Below are 17,616 nucleotides of genomic sequence, written 5' to 3'. Positions count from 1 at the left end.
ACTAAAGTTTTTTTGTCGCTAAAATTTTGACTATCGCAATTATTATATATGTGGCCACGTTATGATTAAATCACATAAGTTTGGTGTTAGACTTCATTTAAAGGGTTAATCACATTTTATCCCCTTAAAGAATACCCCATTTCTCAGTTTACCCCATAACCTTTAATTTTGCCCACTTAACCCCCTTTAGGACAAAATTACCCTTGCATTATTTTGACTTTTCATTTGCCTTGTTTTCCTTTCTTTTATTTCTTTTTCTCTTTCTTCTTTATTTAATTCTTCATCTTTCCTATAAAAATCTTCACTTAATGATTAAAATTAAAAAAGAGGAATTGCAGAGATTTATCTTCTCCTCAAATGATTTAAAAAAATATTCAAATCACTTTCCTAAAATACAATTTTTTTAGCATTTCAATTCTTTAAGTTTTGGGTTTTCCTCTTTCCTTTTTAGTTTCTAATTTTGTTCCCAAGAAAATACCTTAAGATGAAATTGTGACCTGATTAATAATTATCAATTGAAATTTGTGACACGTGGCATCATACAAAAAATCAAAATTAGTTTTTGATGTCTTTTAAACTTTCACCCAAAAATATGCAATTACAAACTCAAAACAAAAATTTTCGTTGAAATGGAATTTCTATTGGGAAGGATGAAAGAGAGAAGAAAGAGAAAAAGAAATAAAAGAAAGGAAAATAATTTCATCTTACAATATTTTCTTGAGAATAAAATGAGAAACTAGAAAGGAAAAAGGAAAACCCAAAATTAAAAGAATTGAAAAGCTAAAAAAATTGTATTTTAGGAATGTGATTTGAATATTTTTTAAATCATTTAAGGAGAAGATAGATCTCTGCAATTCCTCTTTTTTAATTTCAATCATTAAGATGAAGATTTTTGTGGGAAAGAGGGAGAATTAAATAAAAAAGAAAGAGAAAAAGAAATAAAAAAAGGAAAACAAGGTAAATGAAAAGTCAAAATAATGCAAGGGCAATTTTGTCCTAAAGGGGGTTAAGTGAGCAAAATTAAAGGTTAGGGGGTAAAGTGAGAAATGGGGTATTTTTTAAGGGGATAAAATGTGATTAACCCTCATTTAAATCACATAAATTTGGTGTTAGACTTATATATATCAACGTAGAATATTTTATTTATTTTTTGGAGACTTTAACTTTCCAAAAACAAAAAAAAGAAAAGAAAAATAAGTTGCCGTCAGAATGGTACAATTGCACTAAACCGGCCCCATTTCGTTATGGTCTATCTGAAAGCATAATAGACGTAGACAATCATACTTTTTTATTTGACTGAAAAGCTGTACAGATTTGAATGGAGAATTGTAAGAAGTTGACAAAGTTGAAAAAAAAAATTGAAGTGTATATGCAATTGCATGATTAGGAAGTAAGGAATTAGCAAGTGGATTACATTATTATTTTCTTTGTAAATAAACCATTAGTATCGACAAATACAGATACACCCATCAAATTTTGGTGATTCCACTTTTTTTTTTATTAGTTGAAGGTCTTAAATTCAAAACATGCTACTTATAATTCCTCCCATTTTACTATCAAACACAACTCAACCCTTCTCGATCCCACTCTTTTAAGCATCATAATGACTCTGCCATATCTAACGTTATACCAATAGAATAATACTCTGATCCTATATTTTTATTAAATGACTCTCACGTTGATTCAAAATTTGTGTTTTCATTACATAAAAATGTTATTAAATGATGTATACAACATTCAAATAAACACAAATGAACGAGGACAAAGCATTCATCTAAGGACTCAAGGCACTTTGCAAGGGAAATGGCTCACAAAATTTCAATAGTTAAAATACTTAAGGAAAAGAAAAAGAAAGATTTGCTTAATGTTGAAGCTCGTAGTCCATCTGTGTCTTATGGTTGGAGTAAGGATCAATCATCTTTCGAGATTCTTCCCACAATTGAATTTCAATTCCCAACTTCTTGAGCTCAATGAGTCCACGTTCAGCTACAAAATGAGGGCAAAAATTATGTTAAGGTTTTTATATCATTGCAATGCTTGGTCAAGAAGAGAGAACAAAATAAATGGCTACCAATGGTAATGTTAAAAGAGAAGACCGGTAATTACTAAAAACAAGATAATAACCATGACATTTTAAACAATAAGTAGCAATTGAACACAAGAAAGTAGCTACTTGAGAGGGAATGTCTATCTTGACACACTCTTAAAAATAATTGGGCTAACTAGAAAATACTTAAAGTAGATTCGGTCTACGAGCTCATTTTGTAAAGTATATGGTATATGAAATAGCAACACGTTTTTAATAGTGAATGATGATGTAAGAAAAGTAGTGTTGAGTGACGTATGATAATGTAAAAAAACATATAGATTGTTACATATAACACATGGTTTATAAGTTAAACCCGTAAACTGTATCTACCTAAATATTCACGGGCTGATTTTTTAGGACATCAAATGGCCTATAATGGGGTTGCAGTTGTGCACACTGGATCCAGGACAGACAGACCTAGCCAGTTGGTAGAACATACAAAAATGAAAATTTTGACTACATTTTGCCTGCATATTTTCAATTCTCTCATTGATGCCTAAACAAACCAAGTACCCTTATCTCTAATAGCTGAAGCTTCCATGATAGCAATTGAAACTGTATTAAAGCATGCAAGCCATTGGTATGAAAGCAAACTTCTAAGCCTAATATGAAAGTAAGGCCTGGAACTCTATCAGATACAGAAAGAAAACATCAATAAGGTTGATAGTAAAGGAATGACAGTAAAATATATGCTCATTGGCATGGAATAACAATAAGAGACTGAATAGAACTACAAAGAAAATATTTCCCCACTTATATTTGGATCTCATACTAAAATTCATGCTTTCATTAGCAAACAAGTGCAATCAGGGGTGCATCTATGCGTACCATCAACTGCAGTGTTTGAGTTAGGAACCCCATTTCCCTGACTGATCCAAAATTGCAATCGTTCCTCTGCAATGTCTGGCTCCACTCCATGATTCTTTGCCCTTCTCCAGAAATAAGCGAGCCAAGCCTGCAAGGGTTACAAATCCATCCAAGCTTCTGATGCATCATGTGAATGTGATTCAAAGATTTTACTAATAGAATTGAGAAATTCCACTTTAAGCTCTATTCAAGCCTATTGATAATATTGTTACCCGTGGATCAATTTCAAATGTGCAAAGTACAGAAGTACAAAATTTTTCATTCGTTTGCTACTGAACTCCTTTTACTATAAACAATAGTCTGCTGCAGTTTATTGAAGACAATTTGAGGAGTTTTGAGTTTTACTATAAACAATACTACAAGGTTCTGACTTCATTCTTCTAAAATTAACAGGCAACCAATTTCAGGACCTATTATATGACTACATTGATTTGTCTGCATCCCTGCCATATATAAGTGGAAATACACACGCACAAACAGATATGTAAAGACCTTGACACTTGTTGTCTGTTCGAGAGAGAGAGAAAGAGAGAGTCTCATTAAGTTGTTAGCTTTACGTCTAATCGTCTCACAAAATCTATATGGCTAATACATAACCAACCAAGAAACTCAATACAGAATAAGAAAACAAAGAGCTTTATGAATATACCTCCTTGAAACGTACATCTTCAGACTCCTCTGGGCTTAGTTCTGAAGTATAAGCAACAAGAATAGATTGCATAATTAGGTTCAAAGTTCCTTCCAAAATGAATTCGATATTAATAGAAGTATCTGGATTGATGCATTTCATGTCTACATTAGGTACAAACGGCCGTCATATGTGATCTCCCTCATGCCAAATCTCAGTCATACATAACAAGAACACTGCCGTTTCATTTAGAATCCCTTCGCATCATGTAACAATGTATTTATAAGTATCCACAACGTAGAGTCAAAAGTAAGTCCTACGTAACAGGTATTGATAACAATAACTATGAAACTGCAATAGTTGATTCATTAGTCCATGCATGTTTAGCTAATTGTCCAAGGATATTCTTGTTGATTGACTTATTGCTGCTTAAAACTACTCATTTTACCAGGCTTCGCAATTTAAAGAGTAAAATCAAAAACTTTGTTTCTGGCGTTCAAAACTCCTCTATAGATCACAATAACTGGGACAAAGAGCATAGAATGACATTGTTAAGCAATCTGCAAAAGTCGACATATCAGTTGGCCAAGGCTCATGTTTATGTGTCCCTTGATAGAGAACCGTCATCAGTAAAGTTGGATGAACTAAAGAAGAAGATCAGGCACTAATGGTACTCAATCGGTGTTATTGATGTCACTTACCAAATGCTTCTGCAAAATGCTGGCCTTCAATTGGTAGTCTCAACTCATCTACAGGCATACCAAGAGAAGAGGAAAATTACTGACAAATGGGATTGATAAATGAAATAATAACTGAAACGAAAGTAGATCATTTCATTGAAAAAATACCAGATGGGATACTTATATGATGACTCGTGTGAAAAAAAAAAAAAACTATAGATTGAGGCAAAAGAAATAGTTCCATGAATCGCATTATGTGATGGTATTTCCTATCTCTTTTTAATTTTTTATGTACTATTTCCCATGTCTGGCACTCTTTCTCTATGGTTTCTATGTCTTTCTAACCTAAGCCCTTCAGCTTTGCACATGACCTACCTGCATGAAACTTTTTCTATACATCATATGCTGGGATGCAGGAATCATATACTGACTATTAGATATACTTTGGCTAAACAAAATCTAGATTAATACCTTTTATTAGACTTGGACGTCTCTTTTTGGCCATTGCAACAGCTATTGCCTCTTCTACCTTTGACAGGGAAATGAATTCAAATAACTACACCAAGATGTACAATGAATCCTCAAGCAAACCTCCAAATAAGGAGGCAAGTGATATGAAGTGCACATAAAGTAACAGAAAATGATGCGTAGATATTTGTTCTTTTTAGTCAACTTCAGTCAAGAGAGGTTTAAAAGTATAATGCAATCAAACTTAAGAAGGTGGAACTAATATTTGGACCAGCCACTTGATATGATTGAACACATGTCAAACATTGAATTAAAATCAAACAGGTAATCCATATGGGGATAAGCATAAGGAATGTTATGCCACAAATGACCACATAAAAACAGTTCAATGGTAGACCGGCTTCATGATTAATCACAATAGTTGGTTCTCATTTAAGCCTAACACCAAAAGTGCTTTTTTCACTGTTTAACCTAATAAGGGAACTTTAGTTCCATTATTGTCATGAACATCTGGACAACGTTTACAGCAAAGACATTAGTATTTATGTAAGAAACTACCAGATGTAGATCATTTTTCTGAGTCTGCATTTTTCTACAAATATTTAGTCAATGTCCGACTCATAAAAAGGTTTGAAAGATACTAAGAAATCAAGAATGGACGATTGAAGCAGATATGTTCTATTAGTGTGGCAAGCTCAGTGATACAATGATAATTTAGTGCTACTCAATGTAATTGTGGTTACAAAACATTTTCCACCATATAAAAGTTGATATTTGCTGATTACTCTATGAAAATATGATGTACCAATTCCCATATGTTTTAGATCATGTAAAGTCCTTGTTAGTTGTAGGGTTTCCAAAGCATGAGGACATTTGCATGTCAATTTTCAGTTTATCACATTTTTGTACTAAAACAAACTAATGAAAGAGATTATAACCTACGTATCTTGAAAGCTTTTCAGACAAATTTAAGCTTTCAAGGAACGTGACAGGTACCACAGGCATTAGTTTCAGCAAATGAGAAACCTAGCATACAGCATGGCAAGAAGTATTTGTCAAAACCTTGAGTGATGTCAGTTCTCGCAGACCTTTCTCCACAAAAAGCATGCTTTCCACACTTCCTTCTGATGAAAGTTCATGATTATCCTTTATAACTTTGTCTCTCTCCTCTACATCATTATTTACTGGAGATGATAGAAGAGATATGAGAAGGCAACAAAGGCAAATCTAAGAACATAAAACGATCCAGTTGATAATTATTTAAAGCAAAAAACATGAAACTTGTTTTCTTCTTTCATTCTGTCAAGCAGAGTAAGAGACTTTACCCGAGGCATTTTCATTTTTTGCTCTCTCGCCAGTCGCTAAGACAACTTCATTGGGAAGTGGGGCAAAAGAGGACCAATATTTATGTCTAGCTGGAGCTAGCTCTGCGTGAATACCTATAAAAACAAGTTTGAATCACCAACCTCTCACAGAAGAGAAACAGAAAATTGATTCTGTTTTTGGGTGTTCCTTGACATATAATCCCCTTGCCTAAGGAAAGACCAGAAGTGAATGTGGTTTAGACATTGTTACCTAAACATTAAATACGGTGAAGAAGAGAATAGCATTTGAAAAGTCTTCACTTCTATTCCAAATTGCAGAATCTATATGGTAATCAGCTGTCTAACTCATTGACCAAATGGGGTAACCAAGGAAGTATATGTATTACGCCTCAGGGCAAATAAGACCTAAAGTTGATTTGGCCAATACAAGTAGTGGACTAAGGCCATGTGTTGTAGAAATGTGGTGGGAGAATTACAGACGATCAATGTATGTTGTTGAAGAGAAAGTACTATATTGTGTAGTTTTAAGGGTTCAGAAAGTAGACTATTGAAGAGAAAGTACTATATTGTATAGTTTTAAGGGTTCAGAAAACCACAAGAGAATTAAGATTCTATGTTAACTAGAAGAAATAACTGTTGCTGCAGCATATAAAAAGAATAATAATAGGGCTGCAAGACAACACAGTTTCCTATCATAAGAAATATGCTGCACATGGATAATACATTACAAGAATAATCTCTGAATGAACTGCTTAACCAATCAGTTGTAGGATTAAATAACAAGAAGGTCTATGTGCTCCAGCATCAAATGGATTTGAGAAGACAGTAAATGGCAAGATGGTATCCCAGAGTCCCCAGTTTCTCTTCCTTAGCATAGATGGTACTCAAAAGGGAACTTGTGATAGCAAATCGGTTATACCAATGTTGCCATTGATGTAAACCAATACACAGACTGTATGCTAGTTTTGCAAAGTCAGCTACCAGCTGACATGACATGAGGCCTTGACCACCTCTACAAAGTAATATTGCAAGTGTACATGGTATTTAGACCTTTTCAGACTCACTTAGAAACTAGTTACAAGTATTCTTCTAATCTTGATGAGGAAAAGTTTGCGGTCTGACGATGTTATTCACTCCAATCTTTTTTTGAGGAAAAATGGGCTGGTTTTTTTTAATCTATAATATGGAAAAACTTGCTTACTTGTCTTGGATTCAGCATTATTATAGTGGAAAGATCTTATAAATGAGTGCAAAAGATAACTCAGATGACTGCAATCAATTATATAGTCTAAGAGAGATGCCAAAAGCAACTGGATAAAGAGTGGGCTTTTTAGCTGTAGAAGGCTACGGATTCATGTGAGCTGAATCTGCTCCCTGAGGATTCTTTCACAATTACATAAGAGTTGGAAAATTTCTCTAAACCGTCTGCATTAAACAGTACTTTAATTTTCTTTTCCCCCTTTTCCTCAAATGGTTTCAGGTGGAAAGCTTTTGTATCTGTAATTTCAGGGATTTTATATGTCTAGTTCAATTGTTCAACGCCTTTCTTTCCGTCACAAAGCTGATTTTAGTTTACACAGAGGAAACACAAGTATTTATATTGATATGAAATAGATTTAATGGATAACTTAATATGAGTAAGCACATAGAACTTGTAATGAGGGATGGAAAGAATTCTCTGTTCAGTTTCCATTTAATCAAGCCATCCATGACATTAATTGAACGGAAGACAATGATGAATCAGCTTCTTATGATTTTAAACTATTTGCTAAATGAACTTACCATATTGGACACATAAACTCCAATACCGAGCGAGCCAACACCTCTTTAGAACAACCTCTTCCTAAGGTGTAAGACAGTAAATCATATGACACATAAACAAATCAATAAACATCCAATGAACAATGGCACAAACAATATACCATCTCTTCCTGAGTCAGTATCATTCTGTGTGTCATTGTTCTGAGTAACTTAACTTCTCTTTCAGCCTCATGTAGCTGCTCCAGAGCAGAATTTGCTTCATCTCTAGCAGTCTATTTCAAAGTTACAAAATTAAAAACATGCTACCATGCATCTTATATTACTTGAGAACATAAAAGACTCAGAAAATGTCATTAGCAAAATGTACAAGATAGAAGTTTTCATACCTCAGCTTCTGTACGCAATGCTTCAATCTCACCTTGTCCAGCATATTGTGCTGCAACTTTCAGAGCAGCCTGCAGGTAAAATGCATAATTTGCAGATATTCAAGGTTGAACTTAAGTATCTAAAATAAGTACTTATGCATCTACATTACATGCGCAACAAGTTTAACAAAAGAACATTCACCATGGCGAAATCTCCCTAAAGAAAATTAAATATTAAAAAAAAAGATCTACTTCAAATGAAAACTACTGATTAGGGCCCAAATATAGTTATAAAGATCTTTTGCCGTGTTTGGTGCATGGAAAGCTGTGCCTACTGTCCATGACAATTATTTTCTGTGTTTGCTTCTTGAGAGCTAACACTTATTCTGTAGAAAGCACGATGTTCGATCACTCTGTTGCAAGTATAACTGTGACATGTACAAACAATTCATCCAGGAAGAGCACGGTGATGTTCCTTCACCTCAGTTGATCAGCATTTCTGTGTCACTAATCCTGTTATACAGCTTCTCTACTTATATGATTCTAAAATTTCACACTAATACATCATCTGTAGTTTTCAGACCTAATATATGCCTATCAGTATCAGCTTCAACCAATTAAATAGTCAACTCCTTGGAGGAAAAGATGCTCACTTCTCCAACTATTTCAGTAATCTGATTAGGTGCCAAACAAGTAAAATTAAGTGATTTCTTGAAACAATCTAGTCATATCATGCAAGAAGATTAAATGCTTTACAAATTCAAAACCAAATACAGGTTAAAATAGGAAAAGAAAAAAATAAAGTCATCAAATTAAGCTTTGAAATCATTAGAGCTAGAGAGAATTCTGTCATCATCTAGTTATGAAAAGCCATTAAGAAGAGATAACTAATATTCATTTCATGTCAGTTATACTCGTAGGCTAATGTCCTCACCGTGGAAATGAAGAACCTAGAAAACATTGCAGTGCAATGTCTTTCTTTGCATTATTCGTCAAATAAATCAAAGACCCTCGAAAACATTTCAATACAATACCTTTTCATGTAGCCAAAAGGACCACAAATAAATGGATAAGAATAATACTGCATTCAACTTACATTAGTATAAGGAAAAATAATACCTTTTCCTTACATTAGTATAAGGAAAAATAATACCACAGCTTACATTAGTATAAGAATAATACCTTTTCCTTACAAATGATTATCACCTAAAGTGAATCCAACATCAATTCGTAAGGATACAAATGAGTACTTTTTGAGGCTTAGTTGTTTCAGTCTAGATCATGAAGGTGTCAAGTAGTTAACATTGGATTCAGACTTTGTTCAGAAGACATCAGATTTAAGTGCAGAACTATAGAAGAGGAATCCTGACACAGAGAGATTTCCAATAATGATGCCACAGAGTGGAAGAACGAAACAGGCCCTGGTCAAAAAACAATTTGATAACTAGATGAACAGTAATGACTAGAGATAACTTTGGCTTATTTCTTATGGTCAAGAGTACAGATCATTTAAAAAATATGGATGTTAATAATAAACTCCAGGACCAATTGAATAGGTAATAAAACTGCATAATACTACTGCCTGCAGATCAGAAACCCTGTAGGTTGAGAGAAGGGATACAACCTTCGCAAATTGGAAGGTGATGCAAACTAGCATTGTTATCACTTAACAAACAGCTTCTATCTTTGAAGAAAGCCATGATCAACTTGAAGAAACAAGAAAAAACCGCCAGTATGGATCCACTTACGTAATTAGTACACTCCTATTATGTTATAGCTCTAGAGAACCTGCTAGGCCCTAAAATCTAATACTCTCATCTTTGCGTCGTCATGATAATATTACCTTACACGGATTTGTCATATTGGGCAACAATAACATAGGAGCACCTCAATAGAAACATAAGACCATAAGTTCGTACGTACATTTCATACAGAAAGCTTTAATAAAGTGACTAACCAAGATCAAAACATATGCTTATCTTGAAACTTTACAGCTAAGTTCCAACAATCTTTCTTCGCTTTGAGCACAATAGAAAACCTAGTGCAAAGCTTTTCTTTTTGCTTTTGATTCGATATTCTCCCTATAATATATGGAAATTGCAAATTCAATTGCATTGGCGTTTCTATTTCAATCAAATAGTCCCACGATATCTTCCATTGTGCTTTAACTTGTGGATTTCTCTTAGCCTTTCATCCAACACGCCAATGTCTTCAAAATGGACTTTCATACTTGTACCCATTTGCATGTGGAGCCAAACGCAAGTAAGACTCTCTTAACCAGTAAATCAAGAACTTTTTATTGTTATAAGAGTTAAAGAGGATAAACCAAGATTAGGTCTGAGACAATATCATTGGACAACATAACTCAAACTTCTATAATTATCAAAGCAAAATAATAGAACTCTCCAGTAAAATATCTGAATCTGTCAGAGAACTAGCAAAGGCTTTGTTTGCTATCAAGAATAGTGCTGATGGAATATTCAGGTGCAGTCAGTTTACCATGAAACCTACAAAAGATTTCAATACAGAAGCCAATTGTAATTTTTCCCATGAACTAAAACTTCAGCAAATCCGCCTTATGAGACTGTAGAATGTCTGCAACCATTTACTAGCACTACTTATAACTATCAAAAGAAAACCTTTTCAAAGCCACATTGACCTGGCAAGCTAGTGCTTCTAAATTAGACAGAAGATCTTTCATCTTAAACTAGCATTTAAAGCGCTGACAACCATGTAAACGGCTTCTACTAAACAGTCACCCAAAAATAGTTATCCAATGTTCTAAATGTTTTCATAAAAGTAGTACTGTAATTTATTTTTGGATGTATGGTATCTGACATAAGATGGTTGTTGGAGAATGTGCCTGAAGTTTTCTTAAACAATGTTTTCAAAAATTATTCCATCTTAATATAGCCATAGGCTTAGAAGGGGGAAATGCATACACTTACTATTGATTATTCTATCAAATATTCTCAAGTAAATGAATATTTCCTCAGTCTACATACTAGCAAGAGCTATCAGAAACGTATCTTGCTAGAATCCTATGATCTAAGACAACTAGAAGACCAACTCAAATTATTAAGAAAACTGGATTCAGTTAAAAATGCTGGACCTTCAACAACATAAAAATTTGTGTTCTGGAGTAACTTCTTTTGTTCGTTGCATCAAACTGCCAATTTCATTAATTTCACAATAAATAAGCTCAACATCAACATCCCAAGGTTCATTTGAAGCAAGTAAAAAGTGAAGCATCTACAAGGATCAACAAAAGTATCCTGCTGCAAATAAGATGATACCAGGCACAGTAACTCTTTCCTCAGGGAGGGTTCATCTTCAGATCACACTATGCCTTCTAGCAGGTCAAGGGTTTGAGATGAATGAGAGCTTCTTATCATGAAAGCTAAAAGATTGAGCGCTTAAAGAAATGAATGAAACTCAGTTTTATTCTCTACACAATCAAATCACATGTCATTCCAAGTCCACTATCCACTTTAGATAAAGATAATGTCCAGGATGGAAAGGAGAAATATTGCATAATCGAAGCAACATCCTTTGTACACTGTAAAAAACATCTGCAACTTGGTACAAGTAAATAATTAGGCCTAATGAGAGCTGAAGATGCAGCCACAAAGACTCACATGAAAACAGAATGTAAGCAATGTGCATTTGATAAAACTATAACAATGCACCTTAGACAACAGATATAAACCAAAAATGGCAGTTACTTTCCTCGAATCATAACAGCTTTCTCATTGTACATACCTCCCTTTGTTGTAGAGCTGCTTCTTTCCTGTGATGCAAAATCAAAGAAATTTCATTATTGAGAAGGCAATTGTGAAGATAGATATGTTAGAGTTTAAAATCTTGCCTGCTCAAGAGACGAGCTTCTAATGATGTCCCTTCTCCGAGATTTGCAATCTAACAACACAAACTTCTTGCCATGAACAACTTAGCATTTCAAACATAGTAGCCAAACAACATCATTCTAGAAAGTTGCTAATCATTGGTGCCAGTAAGAACATATGTAGGACGAAAGATAAATGACATCATCATAGATGATTGTTAAGAAGAACCATTTTGTTTAGACAGCACTGGGCACTATCACAAGAGCAAAGTCTCAGAGGTTCCCACTAGCAAAACTTATAACTAACAATTCTATTTGAAATACGGCCTCACAAGAAGGGCATACTTAGGAACAGGCAGGTAAAAATCATGTTTGCAGTTTTGGTATAGCATCAAGTGGGATGAAAATCAGTGAGGGAAACACATCCATGTGAGGCTGAAGGTGGTATAGCTTAGGAAGATGAATAGTAAATAGACACCATCGTGACAGTTTCACTTAACTTTCAATTACTAGGAACAGATTAATTGAATCTATCAGAGTGAAGTCAGAAAAAGCATCAGATTTAGGAGAAGCATTGGAGCCTGAAAGGTAAGAGCAGCCGCTGAAACTAAATGCTATAGAACATTCTTCTAAAAGTAGTTGCTATAGTACATAGAGTCAATTTGGGGAAAGCATTCCTACGCAAAAGAGGGGCATCTTATCCTCTGGAAAGACCCATAGAATATCCTTACAAATTATTTGCGACTGCAGATTGCACTATAGTAATATTGCTAGGTAAGTAATTGATGCACATGATTTGGGAGTCAAGAAATGTAGGCAATCTACATTTCATTGTGTGGTTTTTTCTGAAACAGCCAGATTTATCTGCCTTATTTCGAATCCAATAAAAATCCATCACTTGGACAGAGCTTTCTGGAGGCATTGCAAGACACATGCCAGAGAGGGAGAATTTGGCTCCACTGGCACAGCGTGGAAGGGAAGAAAAACTATTTTTACAATGGATAGAAACTCCTAAATCTATTCAGTAATTTCTGTTCAAAAAGTATGCATGAAAGGTAGAGAAAGGGCCCAACTGATGACAAAGCTATATGCAACTTTTCAAATCCTATTAAAACTTATTGTAAGATGTTAACTCTCCTTTTATACAAATTCTTCACATAGCTTTATAACCTGTTTGCCGTTTTTCACACTTTGTCAATAAAAAAGGAATTTTACAAAATCAAGCAGGATAAGCACTCAAAACAATCAACTTTGACTCAACTGGAAAAACTACCAGTATTATAAAATGCAGATGGCATTGCAACAATATGTTGGATGATCCCTTTGCAGGATTACCTGTTTCTCAAGCTGCTTAACTCTAGCTTCTGCTTCATCACATCTTTCCTCTGCAAGTCGAACCTGAAAAAGAAAATATTAAGATGGAAGTAGGATAAAATATTGTACATCCAGTGGCAAAACATCCTCCTAACCAGGCATTTGAAATAACCAATATAAGAGAACAAGGGGTGAAGCACGAAATCAACCAGACTCACCTTTTCACTTAAACTTTCATTTTCTTCTTGGAGCATGTCAATCTGCAATTTGAATTGAACCTCATTAGTATCTTCAAAATCTATGAACTAATGCTGTAAACATCAATTAAAATACATGCATTACTACACCTACATATTTTCTTTTGAAAGTTACTACTCTACCAATGATCATTAGTTATAACTTTCCTAAGCAGTTTCTAGAAGTCCATTATGGAGATCAAGACCATGTGATTATGATGTCATAAATGTGCATCACAAGAATTGTAGGATCAAGAATGATTCATCTCTATACAGGAGAAAAACACGTTATTTGTCAAAGGCAGATTTAATTTATGGATAGATCAACAGACCTGATCTTGTAGGTCAGAAGAGGAGGACAATTGTTGGCCAGCTTCTTTGTATTTGAAAGTTCCAAAATCCATAGATAACCTGGTTGTGCAGCGAAATTCAGAGAATGAGAGCTACAGTTTGCATAAGCATTAGTAAAATAGAAAGAGTTTAGTCTTACTTAAACCATGATATGTAACAATTGCTAGAAATTACAAGACATACTATAAGGGCTTGAAGCAATTCATGGACATCATTCAGTAAGAACCACAGCTGTAGGACATATGCTTATTTGAAGAATTTATGATCAACTGAACCAAGAAGAATGAAAACCAAGTAGACACTTAAGCTAAACTTTTCTAATTCTTAAGCAAAGTCAAAAGGGATAAACCAATTGGTAGTTACTTTTTTTTTCCACTTATTAGCAAAGACATGTTTTTGAGTCGAAAAAAGTTCTAAAAGTAGATAAGACTTGGGGAGAAATAAGAATTCTGCTATTGCCTATTGAAGACATTAAAAACAATGTAGATGTAACTCCCAATGTACAACACTTAAAGCTGTAGAAGGAATACCTTTTATCCTTATGACTCTCTGGTTGAACCTCAGCTGGAACAGCTGATACATTGGACCTAAGTGATAGTGGTACAGCGGGGGGTACCATGGGAACTGTCTTGACACCAAGATTTGGACGGCTATGTGAACGAGCGGAGAGAGGTTGTTCAACACCATTGGATAGAGATGTTCGACTGACTGCTGAATTATTACTCGCAGATGGAGGTTGCGCTTCATCAACCGAGCTTGCTGATTGAGATGCACGACCAGATACAACAGAATAATTAGAGGGGATTTGTTCCAAGGAATTGGACTGAGTTGATCGGCCAGCTACAAGAGAATGACTGGAGGGAATCTGTTCCAAGGAATTGGAATGAGATGATCGGATGTTTCCCGTTGAACGAACTGATGAAGGTTGCTTTTCCACTGAGTTAACAGCTGGAGATGCTCGCAAACCTGATGTGGATCGCAGAGATGAAGACTGTTCCATGGGGTTGCGAATTGACTAAGAACAGTTGACAGAAAAGTTTTAGGCCTAAAATCATGGGAAAATTTGTGATCCTAAAAATGGCCATTACAGAAAGATGATTAAACAAGTGAGAAGTACATGTTAATGAATAATCAAGTACTGCTGTTTAAACTGAAAAAGGCACACCAATATTGACAATAAATATGCACCCTCCACATATGCTTTCAAAATATTTATGTGGTATACATGCTAAAACAAGTTTGAGCAATAGGAGATTAAGAGAAGAAATGGACAACTGCTGTAAAAGGGTTTCAGATGACAACAATACTTACATGTTTCCTACAAAACTAACATATCTACAAGTTTAAAGTATTAAAAGCAGCGTAACATAAAAGAAAATTTCTGCTATCAAATGTTGAGGTAATTTCTAAGAGGAATGCTTTAGCAAAACAAGAAAAAATATCTTCTAGCCATAACTGAATCTGATAGTTCCAAATACTTAGCTGACACTTAGCTGCAATTTGTCGTGAATTTTAAGTCTTCAGATACATTTGTTGCTATTGCTTCATGCAGATAAAGTGTAAATGTGTAGACAGTATGACATTTTCTCCTGATTAAACCAAAAACAAAATCAGAACATTACCATTGGAGAGCGAGCTCTTGTTGGCCTTGAACTTGCAAGCCCAATACCTGCTGAGAGACTTGAAGGATTGTACTCATACAGAAGATCATCCTCATCATCTTCATCATCAGCCATCTGGTGTGCCATGACCTGAGCAAGCCTCTGAGCTGCAGCTTTTGTATGTTGTGGTTTCTTGAAGTTGCCAGTTGAACCCGAACGCATGTGACGGTTCAATGCTGAATTCATTGGAGAGGAAGGTGTATTTGAAGTAGGCGTGGTTGATCCACTTGCCTGCCTCACATGCACGGGCCTCATTCGATCCATTGTGGCAATAACTTCATTAAAAGCAAATTTTGGATCAATAGTTTAAGATAGACAAGAATCATGCCTCGCTTTTTCATGATTACCAAATGAACGCATCAAATTATTGAGGTTCTGCATAACTAATTTATGATAAACTAAATTGTTGTGAATGAGTCCTCCAAATGACAAGCTAACCTAGAGTTGCTTTCTTCATTTTAATAAACCAAGGAATTCTCTCAAATTTCCTGATGCTGTTGAAGCAGAGCTACTGAAGCCCATTGCTCAAATGCATGCGTCTAAATCATGCGATTAAGTCATTGTAGATAATATCCTCATAAGATTGGTCTATTCAGGCTTTAAGAAACTTCCAATAGAATAAGAAAGATAAGCAAATACCGACAGGATCAAACATGTGAACTTCAAACTTCTGATAAATTAGTTCATTTGCTCAAACAGCTCAAGAAAACAGTTGACTAGAATGTACAACTTCCCTCCTAGCATTACAAATTGAAGGATATATATTTGAATGCAGAAGAGCATTAACAGCAAAAGGAGATAAAACTACAACATATCCTCCAATTCCTGCCCATTTCCCTACTCCTATGCTGAAGGTGTGAGTTCTCCTTGTCCATCAGGAATACAGAACATTGAGAAATCTGTTTTGTTCAGGGTGGCTGAAAACTTCGTAAGTTATGCTAGTGTGTAGTGGCTCAAGCTGCACACACTAGCGGGCTCATTGAGCTCATTAAACGTAGAAAGATTGCAGTTCTAAGTCAAGCTATCGCACAGTGGCTCAGGCTGCACAGGCTAGTGGGCACATTGAGCACGAAAAGAGAGAGAAAAAAAAAAAGGAGGTTCTAAGTTTACTTTGTACTCCAATGGGAATCTCCAGACATTGCTTAAAACTGTTTGTGTCCTATTACATTTCTTTCCAATGTACAGGTCTAGCCTATCAACACTGTCCTTCACACGAAATGATGCTACAACAACCTTTTAACCTCCATGAATCAACAGAAACATTCTCTAAACAGACTTTTGACACACGCATACATAAGTACCGAGAATTCTTTGGCGAGGAATGTTATCAGGTTGGTGGATTCTTCATTTAACATTCTCTATAAGCAATGAAAAGCATCACTACATACGAAACATTTCCCACTTGAGATTAAAAAACGACAATGTACTGCAAAAAGAAAATTGATTTTCACATTTCTGAAAATGAAAATTCAAGAAAAGAGATGCAACATAAGGCATGCATGATGACAAACTATGAAGTGGGATTTCGTACCTCTAATAATGAGAGTTATCAGCTTTATTTGGGAAAATTGGAGTTCTGACTTCTGATTTGAATGTGGGAAAGTGATTGATAAAGGAAGTATGACATTTTTGAGGAGGGAGCGGGAATCAAGGGGGCCGGACAAGTTATAACGTTTTTGGGAAAAAAAACTTTAAAAAAAATATAAGGATTATATTAAGGGGTAGGATAGGAACGTGGAAAATTGAAAGGGGAATCAGGTCGAAAACTGGCTAACTTTTAGGAACTAAAATAGGCATGTAAAAAGAATGCATCAATGTAAGGTTAAGAATTATCTAATTAGCAAATTTTTAGGAGCTAAAATCTAACTATACGTTGATATTATAAAATGCTAACTTCTCGGTTCTAAGTTGCATGTCTCTTTCAGCTTTCAGCAAATCTTAAAATCATATTGGGCTTCTTTAGCGAGTACGAGTGCTCACTCATTATACATAATTTATTACATGATTGTACACACTCTTTTCCAAAC

At 34.8% G+C, this 17,616-nt stretch overlaps 1 protein-coding gene across 1 annotated transcript; it reads right to left on the bottom strand.

Moving 5' to 3' along the window:
- Positions 1-1,761: 1,761 nt before the first annotated feature.
- LOC113723697 (uncharacterized) lies at positions 1,762-17,577 on the bottom strand. The gene is made up of 18 exons (XM_027246679.2): positions 17,121-17,577; positions 15,551-15,864; positions 14,459-14,943; positions 13,910-13,988; positions 13,560-13,601; positions 13,363-13,425; positions 12,052-12,101; positions 11,946-11,973; positions 8,205-8,273; positions 7,980-8,090; positions 7,840-7,900; positions 6,058-6,171; positions 5,795-5,916; positions 4,736-4,793; positions 4,286-4,333; positions 3,606-3,646; positions 2,918-3,044; positions 1,762-1,986 (listed from the first exon to the last, which is right to left on the bottom strand). The coding sequence occupies exons 2-18, from the start codon at positions 15,851-15,853 to the stop codon at positions 1,862-1,864; spliced, it is 1,926 nt and encodes a 641-aa protein (XP_027102480.1). The 5' UTR covers positions 15,854-15,864; positions 17,121-17,577; the 3' UTR covers positions 1,762-1,861.
- Between the last annotated feature and the right edge of the window lie 39 nt (positions 17,578-17,616).

This window comes from Coffea arabica, chromosome 2c (genome assembly GCF_036785885.1).
Source record: "Coffea arabica cultivar ET-39 chromosome 2c, Coffea Arabica ET-39 HiFi, whole genome shotgun sequence".
NCBI classification, from domain to species: Eukaryota; Viridiplantae; Streptophyta; class Magnoliopsida; order Gentianales; family Rubiaceae; genus Coffea; species Coffea arabica.
This window is presented reverse-complemented; position numbering and strand designations above follow the sequence as displayed.

What these genes read in the sequence shown, in the direction of transcription:
- LOC113723697 (XM_027246679.2), bottom strand. Translation starts at nt 15,853, where the DNA reads ATGGATCGAATGAGGCCCGTGCATGTGAGGCAGGCAAGTGGATCAACC. An exon ending in TTAAGCAGCTTGAGAAACAG is followed by an intron (nt 12,102 to 13,362) that starts GTAATCCTGCAA and finishes TTGTGTTGTTAG; the next exon opens with ATTGCAAATCTCGGAGAAGG. An exon ending in AAAAAATGAAAATGCCTCGG is followed by an intron (nt 5,917 to 6,057) that starts GTAAAGTCTCTT and finishes TATCATCTCCAG; the next exon opens with TAAATAATGATGTAGAGGAG.